The 22938-nt window shown below is 42.7% G+C and overlaps 1 protein-coding gene across 1 annotated transcript; it reads left to right on the top strand.

Annotated features, from left to right (window-relative positions):
• The first annotated feature begins 17121 nt into the window (after positions 1-17121).
• On the top strand, positions 17122-18204 carry LOC100760102 (olfactory receptor 2B11). The gene has a single exon (XM_027426201.2). The coding sequence runs from the start codon at positions 17122-17124 to the stop codon at positions 18076-18078; it is 957 nt and encodes a 318-aa protein (XP_027282002.1). The 3' UTR covers positions 18079-18204.
• Positions 18205-22938: the final 4734 nt, after the last annotated feature.

Here is a 22938-nt window from a genome sequence, read left to right as displayed (position 1 = left end):
GAAACATCACCTTTCACAATATCCACAAGCAACTTAAAATATCTGGGGGTAACACTAACCAAAAAAGTGAAAGACCTGTACAATAAGAACTTTGAGAGTTTAAAGAAAGAAATTAAAGAAGATACCAGAAAATGGAAAGATCTCCCATGCTCTTAGATAGGTAGAATCAACATAGTAAAAATGGCAATCCTACCAAAAGCAATCTACAGATTCAATGCAATCCCCATCAAAATCCCAACACAGTTTTTCACAGACATTGAAAGAACAATACTTAACTTTATGTGGAAAAATAAAAAACCCAGGATAGCCAAAACAAGTCTTTACAATAAAGGATCTTCTGGAGGCATCACCATCCCTGACTTCAAGCTCTACTATAGAGCCATAGTTCTGAAAACAGCTTAGTATTGGCAACAAGAATAGACAGATAGACCAATGGAATTGAATTGAAGACCCAGATATTAACCCATGCACCTACGAAGACCTTATTTTTGACAAAGGTGCTAAATCTATACAATGGAAAAATGATAGCATCATCAACAAATGGTGATGGTACAATTGGATTCGGACATGCAGAAGATTGCAGATAGATCCATACCTGTCACCATGCACGAAACTTAAGTGCAAATGGATCAAAGATCTCTCCATAAATCCAGCCACACTGAATCTTCTAGAAGAGAAAGTGGGAATTACCCTTGAACAAATTGGCACAGGAGACTGATTCCTGAACATCACGTCAGTAGTACAGACACTGAGGTCTACAATTAATAAATGGGACCTCCTGAAACTGAGAATCTTCTGTAAGGCAAAGGACACAGTCGGTAAGACAAAACAACCGCCCACAGAATGGGAAAAGATCTTCACCGACCCCACATTTGACAGAGGGCTGATTTCCAGAATATACAAGGAGCTCAAAAGCTAGCCACCAAAACACCAAACAATGAAATTAAAAAGTGGGGTGCAGAACTAAACAGAGAATTTTCAACAGAGGAATCTGAAATGGCTGAAAGACACTTAAGAAAGTGCTCAAAATCCTTGGCCATCAGAGAAATGCAACTCAAAACAACTCTGAGATACCACCTCACACCTGTCAGAATGGCTAAAATCAAAAATACCAATGACAATCTATGCTGGAGAGGATGTGGAGAAAAAGGAACACTCCTCCATTGCTGGTGGGAGTGTGAACTTGTAAGACCACTCTGGAAATCAGTATGGCGGTTGCTCAGAAAAATGGGAATCAATCTACCTCAAGATCCAGCCATTCCTCTCTTGGGTATATACCCAAATATTGCATGTTCATACAACAAGGACACATGTTCAACTATGTTCATAGCAGCATTGTTTGTAATAGCCAGAACCTGGAAGTAACCTAGATGCCCCTCAACTGAAGAATGGATAGAGAAAATGTGGTACATTTATACAATGGAGTACTACTCAGCAGAAAAAAGCAATGGAATCTTGAAATTTGCAGGCAAATGGATGGAACTAGAAGAAACCATCCTGAGTGAGGTAACCCAGTCACAAAAAGACAAACATGGTATGTACTCACTCATATATGAATTTTAGACATAGAGCAAAGGTTTACCAGCCTATAATCCTCTTCACCAAAGAAACTAGGAAACATGAAGGACTCTAAGGGATAAATAGACCCCAGGAATGGGAAGTGGCATGAACTCCTGAGCTAATTGGGAGCATGAGGGTAGGGGAGAGGGTGCTGCCACAATAAGAGCACAAGAAGAAGAGTAGAGGAGAGGAAATGGAGGAGCAGAGATATTGAGTAGGGGGAAGAATAGAGGAGAGAGAGCAGGATGAGAGATACCATATTAGAGGGAGCCACTATAGGTCTGAGAAGAGATCTGGAACTAGGGAGATCTCCAGAGACCTACAAGGATGACATGATCTGACAATCCAGATAATGGAGGAGAGGATAACCTAAAAGCCCTTCCCCTAAAATGATTGATGACTTCTCTTTATGCCATCCTAGAGCCCTCATCCAGTCGCTGATGGACGCAGAGACAGACATCCACAGATATACACTGAGCCGAAATCTGGAATCTAGTTGAAGAGAGGGAGGAATGAAGATCGAAGGGGTCTGTACCAGGTTGGAGAAACCCACAGAAACAGTTGGCCTGAACAAGGGAGAGCATATCGACCCCAGATGCTATCTGGGAGGCCAGTACAAGACTGATCCAGCCCCCTGAACATGGATGCCAATAAGGAGACCTCTCACTCCAGGGAGCCTCTGGAAGTGGATTAGAATTTTTCCCTGGTGTAAGAAGGGACTTTGAGAGCCCATCCCACGTGAAGGGATACAGTTTGGCCCTGGACACATGGGGAAGGGCCCAGGCCCAGCACAGGAAGATTTGGTGGACTTTGCAGAGCCCCTGTTGAGGGCCCTACCCTGCCTGGGGAGTGGTGGGTGGATGGGGTGGGGGGTAGGTTGGGGGTGGGGAGGAGGGATGGGGGTGAGGGGAGGGAGAGGGAGAAGGGACTTACATGTGAAACAAGCTTGTTCCCTAACTTGAATTAATTTAAAAAAAAAGAACCTAGCTCCTAGAAAATATTTATGTGAAATGAAACCAAATAGTTTAGGCCTCATAGGTAAATCCACTTTGACTAATAAACAACCAATTTTCTGAATAAAAAAAAAGGAAGATTGGGTGGGGAGGGGAATAGAGGAGAGCAAGAAAAGAGACACATCAATAGAGGGAGCCATTATAGGTTTAAAGAGAAATCTGGCACTAGGGAATTGTACAGAGATCCACAAGGATGACCCCAACTAGGATCCTAAGAAATAGTGGAGAGGCTACCTTAAATGCCCTTCCCCTATAATGAGAATGATGACTACCTTAAATGCCATCCTAGAGCCTTCATACAGTGGCTGATGGAAGCAGAAACAGAGATCCACAGCCAAGTACCAAGCCAAACTCCTGGAATCCAGTTTCAGAGAGGGAGGAGTGATGAACAAAGGGTCAAGACCATGCTGGGGAAAACCACAGAAACAGTTTACCTGAGGAAGTGGGAACTCATGGACCCCAGTCTGACATCTGGGGAACAAACATAGGACCAAACCAGGCCCTGTGAACGCGTGTGTCAGCTAGAAGCACTGGGCAGTCTATGGGGCCTTTGGCAGTAGAGCCAGGATGTATCCCTAGTGAACAAAAGTACTTTGGGAGCCTATTTCCCATGGAGGGATACTCGCTTAGCCTAGATACACAGGAGAGGGCCTAGACCCTGCCCCAAATGATTTAACAGAAATCAATGATCCCTCATGGAAGGCCTCACCCTCCCTGGGGAGTGAACGGGGGGGGGGGGAACGGGATGGGATGGGGGTGTCAGTGAGGGTGTGGGAGGATGGGAGGGAGAGGGAACTGGGATTGATATGTAAAATAAGATTGTTTCTAATTTAATAAATAAAATCTATTAAAAAATCTGCTACATTTTAATAAGTAAGCATATTAAATGTGAATTCTGTGATTTCCTTCTCAAGTTTGGATTCTAATCCTAAATTCAATGCTGTAGAGGAATGAGAAATGGAGAAAAGTTAGATCTTCATTCACACCATTTGTAATTCTATTATGCAATACAATGTGTCACATGAGTGAAAACATATTTTCCATACACATATTTGTGTGCTTCTGTGGTCATGGAGAACTCTGTTCAAGACAGCCAGTGCAGGACTGATGAGATGGCTCAGGGGATTGAGGCACCTGTTGCCAAGCCTGACAACCTGGTTCCATCCTGGGAGTAACACAGTGGAAGGAGAGATTCAACACCCACAAGTGTCTTCTAACATCTGCACGTACCATGGCTCACATATGTACACACACACGTCTGCAACCAAACAAATAAACAATGTTTTTTTAAAAAAATGGTCCCAGGTACCACAAGAGTAACAGAACTGTGCTGTTTTTCTGGGATTTTGTTTTTTACTTTTTTTTTTTAATGGAGAGTGCTGGATGTCTCTACAATTTTGTTCAAATGACTGCAGAACCTGGAAAAGCTGTTGCTGCTATTGATGCATAACATACTGCCATTATTGGTATATATATATATATATATATATATACATATATAATTTGAATTTTTGGAAACTTTAGCTGTGCTGTCAACTTTGGAAAAAAAGTATCCCAGTTTACCGCATTCAGTTGGCATTGTACAAAAATTAACAGCCATATTGTTCTAGAAATGTTGAACTTAATTTTTTTCCATTTGTACAGGGGTAATGCACTGTATTAAATATGTAAGGTCTTTAAAAAAAAGAAGGGATTTTGAGAGCCCATCCCATATGAAGGGATGCTCTCTTGGCCTGGACACATGGGGAAGGGCCTAGGCCTGGCCCAGGATGATGTGGTAGACTTTGGGGAGCCCCTTTTGAGGGCCTTATCCTGCCTGGGGAGTGGAGGGGGGATGGCTAGGGGCAGGTGGGATGTTGAGGGAGGGAGGGAGAGGGAGAAGGGATTGACATCTGAAGCAAGCTTGTTCCTAATTTGAACTAATAAAATAAAATAAAATAAATAAAAAATAAACAATGTTTTATTTTTGTGTGTTTTGTTTCATTTCTTTTTTACTTTCTTTTTTTCTCTTTTTAAAGAACATACGTGGTTGACTCACAGCTGTAGTCCCAGCACTCAGGGAGCAGCCAGGTTGTGCTCTATAAGTTTGAGGCTAGCCTGATCTACATAAGGAGTTCCAGTTCATAGTGAAACCCTGTCTCAAAAACAGTGTGTTGTGGGTATGGTGGCTTACGTTTGCCATCCCAGCATTTGAGAGGCTGAGGCAAAATTGTCATGGATTTGAGTCTAGACTGGCTACATGCTGAGTTTATGGCCAGTTTGACATATAGAGCAAGGCTCTGTCTCAAAAGAACAACAAAACACCAGCATTTGTAATTTCAGAACTGAGGGAAGCTCAGTGCCCGTAACTCAGCCTTGAGTTATGCCCAGTTTTTTCAGCACCTGGACAGCGTCTCTCACAGCTCCAGTTCATAAACCTGAATGCAGATAAAACAAAAGAATGAGGTCTCTGGAGTCTTTTACTGTTAATTGTCCCTACCCATATTCCCTCCTTTATCCTGCCCTCCCAGAAAAGCCATAGGGAAACCTACTACTGCAGAAGCTTCTTAAAATATATACATATATGAAAGGAATCTAATTGGAGTCACTAAATCATAGTGGAGACAATGCCCCAATAGGACATTTTGTGCCATCTTGGCACATTCAGTGCCAAGAATGGTTCTGTCTTGTTGACTCATTGGCCAAATGTATCTGATGAAACCCCCAAACATCTCAGACTATTTCCAAGGCTATTGGTTGCTCTCCACCTGATGGTAGAGCCCTATTGCTGAAGACAACACTTACTTATGTCACCACAAATACAAAGACGTTGAGCTAGTATCTAACTAGAAGTTTCATTCAGCTAACATTCATGGAGCTGTAAGGTACTCTGCATGCTACAGGAAGAGCAAGTAATCAATTACCAGCCAAAACCCCTGTGACCTACCACAGTGTCCTGCCTGCAAGGTATGGTGATGCAACAGTGGCACAAAGATTGTGGAAGTAAGAAACCCTTTTGAAATTGTATTTAAGGGCCAACTCCAGAGATGGGACCACACTTGACATTGCTAACAAGGCCAAGGACCCAAGACTAGGTAGGTCACAGGCCCTAGGAGAAAACCGGTTACAGTTATTCTGCTAAAGGAACACATCAATAAAATGACTCTGAGTGACATATTGCTGTCCCCATAGATCAGAGCACCACTTAACCCTCAAAGAAGCTCCTTCTTGCAGTGGATGGGAACTAACACAGAGAGCCACATTGGGCAAAGTGCAGAGTGAGAGCCTCTGGAGCACTTGGCCCTAATGGGATGTCTTCGTCAGAGTCCTCCTCCAGAGCCTCAGGGATCTATGCAGAAGAGGAGGCAGAAAGATTGTAAGAGCCAGAGGTGGTGGATGACTGTGCAGAGACAGTGCCTCCAGACACAGCAGGACTGATGCACATATGAACTCACAGAGACTGTGACAGCAGGCACAAGACCTGCACAGGCTCAAACCAGACAAAAATCCTAGCCTGAGAAGGGGAAGTGAACACAAAGTCCCACCCTGACCAAGAAGATATTTGCAATTGATACCTTCCGGGAAAGGAAAAATCAGTTTTCTCCTGTGGGTTGTCACTGGGTATGACAACCACCCTCCATGATGGGACCGTGCTCAGGAGTTGGCCGGCACAAATGAGCTCTTTGTTTTTTTCAAGTGAGTTTTTGTTTTGTTATTTTTTAATCTTACTGATTTTTTGTTTGTTTTGAGTTTTTAAGAGAGAAAACATGAAGTTGGGTAGTAGGGGAGGAGCTGGGGGGATCTGAGAGAGGGAAAAACACGATAAAAATATAGAATATTTAAAAAATGAGACAAAGCCTCTCTATGTAGCCCTGGCCGTCTGGGAACTCACTGTATGAAGATCAGCCTGGCCTAGACCTCATAGAGATGTCCCTATTTCTGCTGTGGGATACTCAGATTAAAGGCGTGTGTCGCCATGCCTGGCCTGGAAGAAAGATGGCTGTGAATAGCTGACAAATTTGGGTTAGCACAGAACCTCATGCCAGGTTAGACCTGGACCACAAAGGCCATATAAGAATCCCTTAAGCTAAATCAATACTACTAAAGGAAGTCCCAGGCTTAGGCCACCAGAACGCCAACTAACTAATACGCCTGCTTTTTCCTGAAGCTTAGTGAATGAGAAGGGAGTTTAGATAAAATGAACCATTTTAATATGTGCATTCATGCCACTGGGATTAGCTTCATGACATGCAATTTCTTTCATCATTCACCCTCTACCTCAGATGTTGACTTTGTTTTTGAAGACCAAGATTCAATATTTTTCATGCTTCTATCACCAGCACACAGCAGTGTGTGATACATTAAGGCCTTTAGTAAATGACGCCTTAATCATTATTAACAATATGTTTTGCTTACATTCTTTTCTCTCATCCAGCTCCTCGATTCTCTTTACCTCCCTCCCCGTCCAACTTCATGTTTTCCCTCTCAAAAACAAAACAAAACAAAAACCCGAATAAGACAAGTACCTAAAACAAAACAGAACAAAACAAAAAGCACACAAAAAATAGGGAGCCTGTTTTGTGCCGGCCAACTCCTGAGCACGGTCCCATCATGGAGGGTGGTTGTCATACCCAGTGACAACCCACAGGAGAAAACTGATTTTTCCTTTCCCGGAAGGTATCAATTGCAAATATCTTCTTGGTCAGGGTGGGACTTTGTGTTCACTTCCCCTTCTCAGGCTAGGATTTTTGTCTGGTTTGAGCCTGTGCAGGTCTTGTGCCTGCTGTCACAGTCTCTGTGAGTTCATATGTGCATCAGTCCTGCTGTGTCTGGAGGCACTGTCTCTGCACAGTCATCCACCACCTCTGGCTCTTACAATCTTTCTGCCTCCTCTTCTGCATAGATCCCTGAGGCTCTGGAGGAGGACTCTGACGAAGACATCCCATTAGGGCCAAGTGCTCCAAAGGCTCTCACTCTGCACATTGTCCAATGTGGCTCTCTGTGTTAGTTCCCATCCACTGCAAGAAGGAGCTTCTTTGAGTGATGCTCTGATGTATGAGGACAGCAATATGTCACTCGGAGTCATTTTATTGCTGTATCCTTTAGCAGTATAACAGTAGTAGGTTTTTCCCTAGGGCCCATAACCTATCTAGACTCTTTATGTAAACAGAAACAACATAAAGCTGAAAAGATTAAGAATAGCAAATGAGTAAAACAAGCTTGTTTCTAATTTAAATTTAAAAAAAGAATAGCAAATGAAACAATAGAATAACAAAGAGCCTATGGGAACAGATAGAGATACTAAGGAAGACTCAACTCATGGCAAAAAACATGTTTTAAAAGGCAATACATAGGGGTAAGAAGGTGGGTCAGGTTAAGAGTGTTTTTAGCTCTTGTGGAAGACAGGTGTTCCATGCCCAGCACTCACAGCAGCATGTGACTCCAGCTCTCCTACACAAGACTCCATGGACATATCAAAAGACCTCCCCAACCACAGAGGGACCTGGAAGGGCTCTTCTCCAGAGAAAAGGTGGGACTTTACTGGGGGTGTGGTGGTTTGAATAAGAATAGCCCCCATAGGCTCATTAGGGAATCACTTTACTCGAGAAAGATTAGGACATGTGGCCATGTTGGAATGGGTGTGATCTTGTTGGAGGAGGAAGTGTGTCACAGGGGGTGGACTTTGAGTTTCAGAAACCCAAGCCAGTGGTTCTCTCTTTCTGTTACCTACAGATCTGGTTGTAAAACTCTCAGCTTCTCCAGCACTGTGTCTGCCTGCATGCTTCGACTATCTCTGCCATGACGAAAATGGACTAAATCTCTGAAACTTTAGGCAAGCCCCAATTAAATGATTTCTTTTATAGGAGTTCCCATGGGTATGGTGTCTCTTCACAGCAATAGAAATCCCAAGACAAATGATAAAAGCAACAACAACAACAAAAGCCAACTCATTTACAAAGACACGTTCATCAAAATAACATTAGACCTAACAGCAGAAACCCTGAAATCTAGGAAAGTGTTGGACAGTGCCGTTCAAGCTCTGAAAGTGAATATTGCCAAACAAAATGATTACATCATCAAAGATATCTCATTTTAAAATTTTATGTGTATGCATGTGCCTGTATAAGCCACGTGTATTTGGGTGCCTGTGAACCAGATGGATCCTTTGGATCTGGCATTACAGGCAGCTGTGACCTGCTTGGCGTGGGTGCTGGGAACTGAATTCAGGTCTTCTAGAAGGACAACAAATACTCATAACTTCTGAGGCACATTTTCATCCCCAGTCTCTCCCACTCTTTTTTAAAGATTTATTTTTATTTGTATTTTTGTATCTACGTTTATCACATATATGCAGGTCTTGTAGAGGCCAGAAGAGGGTGAATCTCCTAGAGTTAATATTACATGCCATTATGAGCATCCCAGGGTGAGTGCTGGAATTTGAACTCAAGTCCTCTGAAGGAGCAGAAAGCACTTCTAATCACTGAGGCATGTCTTCAGCCCCTATCAAAGAAGCCTTTAAGTATGAAGAGATAAAAATCTTCAAAGATAAGCACAAACAAGCCGGGCGTTGGTGGCACAGGCCTTTCATCCCAGCACCTGGAAAGCAGAGGCAGGCAGATCTCTGTGAGTTTGAGGCCAGCCTGGTCTACAAAGCTACAAAGAGAAACCCTGTCTCGAAAAAAAAAAAAAGATAGGCACAAACTAAAGCAAGTCATGACTATGAAGCCAGTATTTCAGAAGATAGATAAAAGAATTCTATACATAGGAGAAGAAGAAACACAGTCACAGAACAAGAGACCATGACATGACAAATCTCATGCAAAGAACAGACTAATAAGTGAGAACTAATGAAGATCATACTCCAACCAATTCAATAAATCCTTAACGTGAATTTGGGAGAAAAGGGGATGAACAGTTTATGAACCTGCCAGATAGAATAAGTAAAATTACAGGCATCATCAGAGTCCTCTCAATAATAATCCAGATGTTAATGGTCTACACACTTCAATGAAGACATGAAAACACAAGATCCATCTATTTGCTGCCTGAAGGTGACACACCTAATTGGTAAAGACTCACGCAGAATGTATGTCAAAGGGCGGGATACTATATTCCAAGCAAACAGAGGCCAGAAACAAGAAGGAGTAACCATTCTTGATTGAACACAGTAAATATCAAGCCAGAATTTGTCAAAAGAGTTTTTAAAGCCAGTACATTTTAATAAAAGAGGCAGACTATCAATAAGACATGATGATTGTAAATATATATGCCCAAATGTTAGTACACCTAATTCCATTAAACAAACACTGGTCATAACAATATAGATAAAGCTAGCTTCAATAATAGTGGGTAACTTAAGAAGAGAGATGGTGCAGATCAAAGCAAAAACAAAACCCTAGAGCTTAAGCTGTATCATACATAAAATGGATGAAACTGGCATCTGTGGACTTTCTACCCAAAAGCCGTAGAATGCATGTCCCACTCAGCAACCATGAACTTTCTCCAAAAGAGAAAACATTCTGGACCATAAGTCAAATTTTAACAAATATAAAAGAATAATATCCTGAATCTTATCAGATCATAGTAGAACAAAACTAGAAGTCAATAACAAGAGAAATGATAGACACCATAGGAACACATAGAGATTGAACATCACACTTTTGAATGGACTGTGCAATCATTGGAGAAAAGTTAAAAATTACTGTAATCAGCTGGGCATTGGTGGCACATGCCCTTAATCCCAGCACTTGGGAGGTAGAGGCAGGCAGATCTCTGTGAGTTCGAGACCAGCCTGGTCTACAAGAGCTAGTTCCAGGACAGCCTCCAAAGACACAGAGAAACCCTGTCTCAAAAAACTAAAAAAAAAAATTACTGTAATCAAATGTGTTGTGGGATATTATTTTAAGATGTGTTGCATTTGTTTATGCTGTGGAACATTTGCTTTAATGATACAAAGATGTGTTGCATTCTTTTATGTTGCATTTGTCTAACTCTGTGAAGCTGTGTTACTTAGCCTGCCTCAAACACCTGGTTGGTCTAATAAAGAGCTGAATGGCCAATAGTGAGGCAGGAGAAAGGATAGGTGGGGCTGGCAGGCAGAGAGTATAAATAGAAGGAGAAATCTCGGAAGAGGATCTAGGAGCGAGAGAATGAGGAGTAGTCCAGGGGCAGCTGTCCAGCTACACAACAAGCCATGGTAAGAAGTAAAGAAAGGTATATAGGATAAAGATAAAAGGCCAGAGGCAAAAGATAGGAGAATTTAAGAAAAGCTGGCTAGAAACAAGCCAAGCTAAGGCCAGGCATTCGTAAGTAAGAATAAGCCTTAATGTATTTATTTGGGAGCTGGGTGTTGGCCCCCAAATGAGCAAAAGAGTGAAAAACAACCAACTACACAAATGAAAATGAAAACACTTTCTAGAACCTTTGGTTTGCAGCAAAGACAGTTCAAAGAGGAAAGTTTATAACTATGAGTGCCCATATCAAAAAGGCAGAGAAATCTCCCAGTCAGTGACCTAAAGATGCACTTCAAGGTCCTACAAACAGTTAAAAATATTAATGCATGGCAAAAATTGTAGGAGGGTCTCTGTGACCACCATGGCCAGAAGAGTAGTGATCCGTGGGAGGCAAGAAGGCAGTTCAGTTCAACAGGACTAAATAGCCAGTGTTGGTTCAAACTTTTGGAGTCTGACCCTGCGAAGTTTATTTTAGACATATTTAAGCATGGGACAATTTGGTGAAAATCTTCCTGGTGATAGTTAACTCAATCCTGTGTGTACAGTAAAGTGCACATAAATCTCCTGGATAAACAAAGTTAAGTTAAGATCAGATATGACAAACTTGGAACTCTGTAAAGTACATGTGACACCTTCCATACAGACAGATTCTGTATATTGACTACATGAGACACCTTCCATGAAGATAGGCTTTACAGATTGACTGAGAAAAACAAGCTTACAATAAGGTTGTCTGGAGGAGGCCTCGGTGTGGTCTCAGCCACACAGATAGCACTGAGGTCACCAGGCTATTAACCATATCTGCTCCTAGCCTTCAAAGGGAATAACAGATTGTACATCCCTCTCCTTGAAGGAACATACAGACCCTACAATAAATAATCAAGAGATAAGTTTATAAAATACAGACTAAAAGGACTATACAAAGAATAGATGAAACAAAAGGTAGTGGTTTTTTTGAAAAGATTGACAAATCCATAGCCTAATTAAGCAAAAGAGAAAAGTCTCAGATATATACTAACATCTTTTTATAATTTATTTATTTTACCTTATGTATATTGAGTTCTTTTGCCTGCATGTATATATGTGTCTATGTGTGTGCCTAGTAACAGGGGGGAGGGAACAGGGTGTTGGATCCCCTGAAACTGGAGTTACAGACAGTTGTAAGTCACCATATGGCTACTGGGTCAAACCTGAGTCTGCTACAAGAGCAGCAAGTGCTCTTAACTGCTGAGTCAACTCTTTAGCCACTACAGTTTTTTTTTTTTTTTAAACTATAGGGAAGAAGTAACTGTCTGAAAGCACGCCTATTCATATGGTTCCACAGCTGCCTTCTGTTCATGTGATTTGCTGCTCATGACTAAGGATTTGCCCTTCAAGCTTGGCTTCTATCCAGAGTTTTCATCCCTTCCATGCAACAAATGCAACAGGCAGTTCAGACAACTTTAGCAATTAGGAACAAATATGACTTGGATTCCTCTGAACTAGTCATTACACTTTGCAAACCAACTCATTTCTCCCTGGTGATAGCCTTTTGGAGGGCAAGATTGGTGTTTCTTATGCTTTGCAAATAGAAATGGGGCACAGGGAAGCTAGGTGACCTGCATAGAGAATCAGAGATTGGTTTTGGTGCTGAAGACAGTTCAGCTTGTTCTCTTCCTGAACCACAGGCTACACAGTGACCTCCTCCCTGACATTAAAGAAATTGGAGGAGGAGGAACCTTCAATGCCCCATGACTGCTCCATTTCCTCTGGTCTTCTAGGACCTACCATTAATTGCAAACACTATAGCTCACACTACATCAATGTTTAGTTAGTCCCTTAGACACTAATTAAATAAAACATCAGGGGTAACTTCCCAGCCAGAGGAGAGCAAGATGTTATGCTGTCTGTGTCTGGGGAGAAAGAGAAGAGCCCTCCTGGAAAAGAGCGCAGAAGATGAGGTCAAGTTTAACCTAGGGGATAGCTGTGAAATCACAGGGAAGTGTGACATGATCACCTAAGTGTGATAATTGCTGCCTAAATGCCCTGGTTTCGGCAAGAAGCTGTGCCTTCTATATAAGTGCAGAGCAGTTCTGCCATATCCAAGTGTCCACAGCACAAGGGTGTTGTAATTCTGTATCCCTCCTGTGGTCAGAGGAAAACACAGATGGCCCTGAGTCTTCCCTGCAAACAGGCAGCAAGGAAAAGTACTTTTCACCTCCAGGCCAAGAATGAGCTCTCTCTACCTGCGGAGGGCCAGGTTCAGGTAGGCATGAGGTCCCTGTGGGTTCATCAGAACAAGCAACCAGCATCCTCCTAGCACACCTTCTGCATCTGCAGTGACTGCCTCCCTAAACACTCCTCCCCAGTGCAACAGCACAGGCTGCAAAGAATCTTCCCTCCTTGATCCAGGTCCTCTGGAGATGCCAGAGAACCACAGAAGGTGAGGGTCAGTCCTTAGGCAATGGACAAGTTAGACTCTGCTTCACAGAGAGGTTTTGTGACGTCTACTTTGGGATAAAGTTACAGGTGGGGGCTAACTTGTAGAGTGAAGCTTTTGCTTCACTTAGAGTGATGTTGGCTGAAAACTGTAATGGTGAAAGTGTAACATTTACTTCCTCACCATGCTGGGAATGCCTTAAATTTACTCTAATCATAACTCTCTAAGGGAAAGACTACCACTGAGCCAGGACACACCCTGCATATGGCCCCTTGTCTTGAAAGAGCACCCACTAACATTAGCAACGGAGAATGGTGCCATCCATAACCTTAGCACCAAGGCTGTCTCCCAGAGTGTAATCCTACTGGCCAGGGCAGGAACTGGGGCCTTGACTAGACTGTCCAGATTGAGGACATTTTAAACTGAATTTTTTCAGATTGAATAAAAAGCTAATAAGAAATAAAATCTCATGGCTGAGTCTGTTTACCCATTTCAGGGGATGCTTTCTGGAAACTTTACTTACTGCTCCAAGTTTGCTTTTTCTCTCTTGAATGGTGGATTAAGTCACAATTCTATCAGGTCCCAAGGGGATTTCAACAGCAGCTGTTAAGGATGAGAGGAGACAGGTAAGTAGACAAATGATTTAATGGATGGTGGATGGATGGATGGATGGATGGATGGATGGATGGATGGATGAACAGATACAAATCAAGATCAGCTGGGCATTAGTGGCACACGCCTTTAATCCCAGCACTCAGGAGGCAGAGGCAGTCAGATCTCTGTGAGTTCGAGGCCAGCCTGGTCTACAGAGCAAGTTCAGGGACAGGCTCCAAAGCTACATAGAGAAACCCTGTCTCAAAAAACCAAACAAAAAAATTCAAGATCCATCAGTGGGCTGTGTATCATGGAAGGATGACACATGTCATAAGGGTGTATCTGCATGTCCATTCCCTCACCCTCCAGAAGGTATAATCCAAGTACTGTCATCAACACCCACTGGGTTTCCAACCATTGAAGGAGGTGGTCCTTATCTCTTAGAAAACTGGATTACTTGAAGGCATTTTGCTCTTAGAACCTGAGTCTTAGAAAGATGCCATCACTGTGTGTGGGTGCTATGTAGGGGAGTAGAGACTGCCTGCAGATCAAATCAGCATGCTCTGAGGTTTAGACAGGCATTGCTGCCCAGGACAGAAGGGAAGATCAAACAGTGCACACTAGCCTTGTGTAAACAGAACCAATAACGAGATCATGGATGGAGGCAAAAATGAGTAGAACCTCATGAGAAGTGAGCTGGATGCTTTGAGTCATGGGGTCCAGGGAGAAATCAGCTGTGGGCTAAGAGGAAAAGGATGGATTGGATTTGGAAGAGTGGTTGATAGGTTTCATAGTGTCAGGCAAGGGGGAAGACACTGCCAAAATCACAACTGGAGGCATAGGTCTAGAAGAACTCTGCTTCAGTGTGACTAACCCAGATATGGAAAATCATGGTTTTGTTTGTTTGTTTGTTTGGTGTTTTAGTTTTTTGAGAAAGGGTTTCTCTGTGGCTTTGGAGGCTGTCCTGGAACTCACTTTGTAGACCAGGCTGGCCTCAAACTCACAAAGATCTACCTGCCTCTGCCTCCCAAGTGCTGGGATTAAAAGCGTGCACCACCACTGCCTGATGGAAATTAATGTTTTACCCTGGGGTGGGGGGACTTGGACCTCAGAGAACACTTGAGAGCAAGTGACATGTGTTGGTGAAATAGTGACTGGATACTGTGTTCCAGGAGAGCCAGGAAATGCAGAAGCCTAAATGAGTAGAGAATAGAGTGAAAGAAAGACCTCAATAGCAGAGTTAGTGGTAGCCTGGAATTCATCTGGTTTGCCCCCAAAGAGGCTGCCAAGGACACTGTAGGGCTGTGATCCCACCACTACCACCATGAATGCAGATGAATCTAGCCTCAGTCTCCAGTGTGAGCTTTAAAACATGGGGTTTTTAATGTACTGTACCCTTTCAAAGCTCAGGGTGTTAAAATGGAGTTCCAGGGCTCATTAGAGATAAATCCTGCTCTTTGAAGTTAATGCTTTTAAGGATTTTTGATAGAACCGTGCAATGATTGAATGTTTCTCGAACCTACTGAGAACATATGGCAAAGAATATTCGTTTTGAAACTATATACAGAGTAGAAGAATTTGGTACTCATCTATCTAAACTTTAGGGTTTGGGTTGTTTTCAAGTAACAGCGGAGTTCTTTGGTATGTCAGCTGGAAGAGGTGTGCTTAGTGCAACATCCAAATTGAAGAGACCTCCATTAATTTTTGAATGTGTGCACAGAGCATCAAATCAAGGCTTTAAATGACTACTCTGTAAATTACCTACGTGTGAGGTTGAATTTCAGTCTTACCCTGAAGCATTGCATCCCCATCGTGAACTCAAAGGCATGTAGTGCTTGGGGAAGCCCAGGAAGCTGGAATTCTAGAATGACCCTACAGTAGGTTGGGCAGCAAGCTGTCATGGCTGTAGCTGCAAACTGCCATGACCCTGAGATCATGTCTTGCAGACAACAAGGCATGAAGACCATGGATTCAAGACTTGAGCACTTCAACCAACACTATTAGAGAAAACAATAGGAACCCTTGAAGAATAGGGACTTATAAGAGAGGATGAAGTTTAATTGGCAAGAAATATGAGTTTTTAATAGTCGCAGACAACGGAAACAGAAGTGGGTAGGAAGTTAGAAGGTGGCTTTTCTTCTGGTGCACAGATGACAAATTTCTCCCCAGCACCAGAGCTCCGTCATGAGCTATCACAGTTCTCAGAGGTCATCAGGCAGCGAGCCTTGGCCCATGCAGCACCATGGAGCATCTTTAACTGTCATCAGAGGAGTTTTTCCAGATGATTGGGTTCAACAGACAGTCAGAGACTTACTGGAACCAATCCCTAACTGCTGGATTTCACTTTGTCTCCTACCTTGATCCCATGAATCAGTGACGGCAGCTCATGTGTTTCCTGCTAGTGGTGGCAACCAGAAATCAAACTGGCTGTGCTGTAGTTCTCTCTCTCTCTCTCTCTCTCTCTCTCTCTCTCTCTCTCTCTCTCTCTCTCTCTCTCTGTCCCAATCTTTTGTCAAGCAGTTCCCTGTTCATCATGACTGCGTGACTGCATGCTCTTGGGTCTCATTAGAGATCAGGAACAAATCAGGAGCTACAGTATCGTATCTCATGGCTACTCCCGGTATTCAGAGTGCCTGGAACTCTGCTATTTTTACTGCCTATGTGAGTTATAGAGCTGTCATTGTGAGCAGTCATAGGGCAAGGGCTTCCATAGTCCTGAGAGCCAAAGCACATCCTCACAGTGACAGGGCCAGGTGTCAGCCACTAGAGGTGAGAAGTCTGTGATCTTATCGAGAGTCCCTCCCTGCTAACAAAGCCCGTTTTCCTGCTCTGTGTCACCTCTCTCTTCTACCCTACCACTATCTCCAGTAGACAAAATAAAAAGCCTCAGAAAGTGGACACTTGCCCGTCAGTGTGTTTGTAGAGAGGTCAAACATTGTGGTGACAGTAGGAGTTGTGGTAGTCATGACCGAATTTGAGTGAACCTACATTTGTGTGGAACTTTGGCACATAAGCCTCTCTATCATCTCCAATATCTGCAACTGAAGCGAGTCTCATTCCACACTCCCATTATAACAGATGCAGGAGTTAAAGTTGAGAAAGACTGGCTGGATTGGTGGCGGTCAGAGTAGGAGGGTGCGAGATGTCCATGCTGCTGCTCTGACTCCCTGTCCAGGGGTCTCTGCAGAGTAAGGGGGGGCAGACAGGATGCAGCCTGAGAAAGAGCAGACATGGAATGAGGAAATGATTCATTCTCTCCATTGTCAGTAGTTACTCATTCAAACTCTCTTGACTCATCACAGCTTCCAGAAGACGCCTCGGTATGACCAGTGACAACCAGAGCTGCTTCTGGGACCCCCCAAAGGACTTCATCCTCCTGGGCATCTCTGACAGGCCATGGCTGGAGCTCCCACTCTTTGTAGTCCTCTTGGTGTCTTACGTTCTAGCTATGCTGGGAAACATCTCCATCATCCTGGTATCCCAGCTGGATCCCCAGCTTCACAGCCCCATGTACATTTTCCTTAGCCACCTGTCCTTCCTGGACCTCTGCTACACCACCACCACTGTCCCTCAGATGCTGGTCAACATGGGCAGTTCCCGGAAGACCATCAGTTATGGTGGCTGTACCGTGCAATACGCCATTTTCCACTGGCTGGGCTGCACTGAGTGCATTGTCTTGGCCGCCATGGCTCTGGACCGCTACGTGGCCATCTGTGAGCCACTCCGGTATGCCATTATCATGCACCGCCCACTCTGCCAGCAGCTGGTGGGTGTGGCTTGGCTCAGCGGTTTTGGCAACTCCCTTGTTCAGGTCATCCTCACAGTGAAGTTGCCTTTCTGTGGGCAGCGGGTGCTGAACAACTTCTTCTGTGAGGTGCCAGCCATGATCAAGCTGTCCTGTGCTGATACTACAGTGAATGACGCCACACTGGCCGTGCTGGTAGCTTTCTTTGTGTTGGTCCCTCTGGCCCTCATCCTCCTCTCCTATGGCTTCATTGCTAGGGCAGTGCTGAGGATCCAGTCCTCCAGGGGACGGCACAAGGCCTTTGGCACATGCTCTTCCCATTTGCTGGTGGTTTCCCTTTTCTACCTACCTGCCATCTATATGTACCTGCAGCCCCCATCCAGTTACTCTCAGGAGCAGGGCAAGTTTATCTCTCTCTTCTATTCTATAATCACCCCCACCCTCAACCCTTTCATCTATACCTTGAGGAATAAGGATGTGAAAGGGGCTCTCAGAAGACTCCTGGCAAGAACTGGGAGGCTATGTGAAAAGTGAAGGTCTAACCTGGGAAAAGCTACATCAATTGCAGAAACCTGAGCAAGAACTCTGGGGGTGGGGGTATAATAGTAATAGAGTCTTTGCTTGGCACACGTGTGTGAGGTCCTGAGTTCAACTCTTAAGACTGTGGAAAATGTTTGGAACTATAGGTTCTTTGAGAAATTTGAAAGCAAAAACAAAAACAAAACAAAAACAAAAATGCCATCCCAAAATATTTCCCTTCTATGTGGCAATAATGCTTGCACATCTAAGAGGAAGGTTGGCTCTCAAACACAATCCTAAGAAGCCTTACAGAGTCAAAAATTGTGTGAATGACTTGGTGTTCACCAGTACTTGTTAGACTGCTGGGTTCCTAATTTCCTAGTTCTTACCTTTTTTTCTTCCTTTATTTCCTCCAGTGATTCCAATTTATCTCTTTTTAAGCCTCTTTCTTCTTGTACAGTCACTCCAGATGCCACAATATGAACCTGACACACGGTCTTACCAAGAAAACATCTGTTCTTCATGGACTGAAATCTTGATAAATACTGTATTCACACACACAAACACACACACACACACACACACACACACACACACATGTCACAAGAATGGCAGGCATGACTGCGTTCTTCTTTTGTAGCCTCAGATGAATCTCTTCTTCCTGGGTTCAAACTGCCTTTACAGAAAGTTTCCCACCACTGAGAACTACTGTAAGTCTGCTATGGGGCTAGAAGACTCCCTTTTAGGATGCATGGGTGGAAACAAATACATCCAACCTTTCACTTACCAATGGGCTTATTCCTGTGAAGAATACGGCAACAAATGTGGTCAATGTTAAAGACAATAAAGCGTCACATAAAAAATTCAGGAGCTTAGCTTGGAGATGCTTAGCTCAGCAATAGAATTAAAGCCTAGCCTGTCCTGGCTTTGGTCCCCAGAACCACACACAAGAAATGTTGAAGGTGGTTATTATGGCTAACATTTGTAGAAGGCATCTGTGGTGCTGGTGATACACTGAGTGTATAATAAGTGCCAGTCTGTTTGATACTGATCCTCATGATATGATCACTTTTGCAATTCCCCTTTTCATGTAAGAATCAGTTATTGAAGGTTGTAGCCATCGCTCTAGTTATTATAGAGTTCTGGTAGCCAAGGAAACTGAGATTCTCACAAACATCCTACTGGCTGCCTCTTTCCATGAAATGGAGCTATTGTGAGCACCTTGTATTTATTTGCATTTGGTTTTCTTTCTTTTTTATTAAACCATTCTTGAAGATTGTATTTGATTTTAAATTATTACATATAATAATTTATATAATTATAATTTAAATTTTTAAATATATATATATATATATATATATATATATATATAATATATATATATATGGAGCCAGGTATATGTGTATGGGTGCAGTTGCTCATAGAGGCCAGAAGAGGGCATCAGATTCACTAAAGCTGTAATTGAACTCAAGTCCTCTGCAAGAGCAGCAGTCACTCTCAGCCACAGAGCTATCCCTTCAGCCCCTAGAATTTGTTTTTCACATTAAAGATCCTTTTATACTTATCTTTTTGTTTCTACCATACTGCCTTGAAGAGATGCTATTAATGTAACCAATCCTTCTAGTAAATTAACAATAAATGAATAAAAATTAGGAAAAGAAGAAAATTACCTAACAGTAAAGGCACAGCTTAAATGCAAGTCACAGGGCTGAAAAAAAAAATTGATTTAAGAAATGTGAAACAATCTCGTTATAGGGAAAGGGCGTTTGAGGTATCCCGTCCACTATTATTTAGATTCTTAGTTGGGATCACCCTTGTGGATTCCTGGGAATTTCCCTAGTTCCTGTTTTCTTGTTAAGCCCATAACTGGCATAAGACCAAATTAGGCCCCCTGAATGTGGATGTCAGTTGGGGGGGGGCTTGGGCAGTCTATGAGGCAGCTGCAATGGAACCAGTATTTATCCCTAGTCTATGAACTGGCTTTTTGGAGCCCATTCCCTATGGAGGGATACTTTTTCAGCCTAGATACAGGGGGAGTGTGGTGATATCTTGCTTGTACAAACAAAGCCTGTCTGAGGGTCAGAGAATGGAGCTTGCCACTAGCTAACCATAGAAGTGTGGAGGTCTGTACAGACAGACAGGAAGTGATGTAGCTGGGCAGAAACAGGATATAAGCAGGGAGAAACAGGAAATGGGTCTTTGGTCTGCTGAGATGCTAAGGAGGTCAGACATGCTGTGGCTTGCTCCTTCTCTCTGATCTCTCAGCATTTCCCTCTATATCTGACTCTGGCTTTTTATTATCTAGACCAATTAAGAACTCCATTTACAAATGAAGATGGTAAACGATTGTAAGGATGAATTAGCACCAAATGACTTACTTCCCAATAACAGGAGTAAACTAATTTGTCCTTTCTGCTAAAGGAAGCTGAATTCCTATTGAAAATGAAAGGCAACTTGAACAATCTGCAAAGATATCATTATTCTACCTGGAATATATGAGAGAGCCTGCATCTTTCCCCAACCCCCCAAAGAAAGAAAAATAAATCACTGTTCTGAGATAACTTGCAAAACAAAAACAAAAACAAAACAACAACAACAAAAAAACCAAAACAAAAGAACTCCATTTACAGAGGAGGGCCTCAGTCCTGCCTCAAATGATGTGACAGACTGATGATTCCCTCATGGGAGGCCTCACCCTCTCTGAGGAGTGGATGAGTGGATGAGGGGGTGGGATGGGGAGATGGTGGGGGCAGTGGAAGGACGGGAGGGAGAGGGAACTGGGATTGGTATATAAAAAAAGATTGTTTTTAATTTAAATAAAAAATTAATAAAAAAGAAAAAATGATCTATCAAACAAAGAAAGAAAGAAATGTGAAACATAATGACTGTCCCTAATCCAGGGCCACTGTGTTTTTCCCAGTGGGTTTCCATAGAGCTATTGCTGCATAGCAGCTCAAAGTGTTATTCTTTTGCTTAAACTAGAAAGAAAGAAGAGGCACAGGATGAGACACAAGATAAGAGGTGAGACTAAGAGACATATTTACCAGTTTATTATAGGCCCAGCAGAGTAGAGAGACTAAGAGAGAAGAGGAACAGGGTTAATGGCTGACCGCCATGGCCAGTAGTCACAGAGAGGCAGACAGAGCATAAGAGAAGAACAGAGAGAAGAGAAGCAGAAGCAGAGAGAAGAGAAGAGGAGAAAAGTAGAGAGAGCGTAAGTGGGCGGGGCCTGTTTTTTAAAGGGGTCCTCTGCACCTTCGAGCAGACTTAGTTCCCATGGAACCCTGGGCTGAGCAGGGTACTGCCTGAGTGGATTCTGCTAGGTAACAGAGGCAGGCTAGCATAATGCCTGAACATTTCACAGAGCCCTTTATATCCTAGAGTAACATAGAAGAGCCGTAAGCAACGGCACAAATCCAAGCCAAAGGTCAATAATTCAACATGGCAAGAATCACCCAAAAAGGCAATCAGTGCATATATCAATATAGTTATTTGATCTAATTCTAGGACACTTTTTGAGTGTTGAGAATTATGTTTTCCAAAACAGATGTGCTAACTGGCAATCTCAAATTCTCTTTTCTTTGTGAAGACTGGGCTTAGCAGTTAGCTTGGCCACTAGAACTCAGTGAAAGATTCTTTAGATCTTCCTGGGTAAAGTTGTAAGATGCCTGGCAACTTTTAGTAATAGTCTCAAGTTCCCTGAACCATCAAGAAGTCCATTATCTGTAAGACTGACCATGCTGGGGAGATGGAAATGGAGCACCATATGAGCCAATGCAGCCAGCTCTCCAACTCTTGAATGGGGCTGGATCCTCCAACCAGATAACCCACAGCACTGGACAGAAGTACCACCCGGCAGAACTCTGAACTAATTCATGGGTCCTCGAAAGATGAAATATAATAAATAGTCATTATTATCAAGTTCTAGGTGTTGGCATGGGCTGTCAAGCAGCCAAGGTACTTGGAGGAGCAGGGGTCCCTTAGAATACCCATTTTCATAGACATAGAATGCCACAGGATAAGTATAGCGGGCTTCTATTTTTTAAACATTTATGTTTAATTCATTTTATGGGTGTTTGCCTATCAAGGTCAAAGAGTATTCAGGTCCTCTAAAACTGGAGTTACAGATAGTTGTGAGCCAGCATATGGGTGCTGGGAATCAAACCCAGGTCCTCTGGAAGAGCCCCCTCTTAAGTCCAGAGAACCTCTTGTACTTAGAGTTATAAAGTATTTAAGTGATTCAACTCACAAGTAAATTAAAGCATGTTTACATAACAAACTGATAAGTAATAGGAATAAAAATGGATTTTATAATTCAGGTCAAATTTTGACAACAGGGAGATAATGTGTCACAATTCCAGTTACTATGATACAGAAAGGAAATATGTAGGTAAATATTCAAAGTCCTAGACTGAGGCTTGGGGTACAGCTCAGTCAGTACTAGAATTCAATCACTATCATTACTGCTGCTGTTACTACACTTTATGTGTGCAATGCATACACACACACACACACACACACACACACACTCCTAAGCAGGCAAAGAGTTTGAACTGAATTGTGTACCACATAGTTTTCTTTATTAAATTAGTCTTTCTGGAAGCAATAACTCAGTTGGTGGGATGCTTGCCAAGCATCCACAAAGCCCTGGGTTTGAGCCCCAGCATCACATAAACTGCATGGTGGCACACACTTGCAGTACCAGCTCTGGAAAGATAAAGTGAGGAGGATCAGAAGTTCAAGGGGGAAAAATAGACTATTTTTTAATATATATTAATATAATAAGTATATATTAATATATATTTAATATTATATATAACATTATATATTATATATATTTAATATATATTATATATTTAATATATAATATATTTT

The sequence above is a fragment of the Cricetulus griseus genome, chromosome 7 (genome assembly GCF_003668045.3).
Source record: "Cricetulus griseus strain 17A/GY chromosome 7, alternate assembly CriGri-PICRH-1.0, whole genome shotgun sequence".
Lineage (NCBI taxonomy): Eukaryota > Metazoa > Chordata > Mammalia > Rodentia > Cricetidae > Cricetulus > Cricetulus griseus.
The sequence above is the reverse complement of the archived record's forward strand: the minus strand, read 5'-3'. Positions and strand labels throughout refer to the sequence as shown.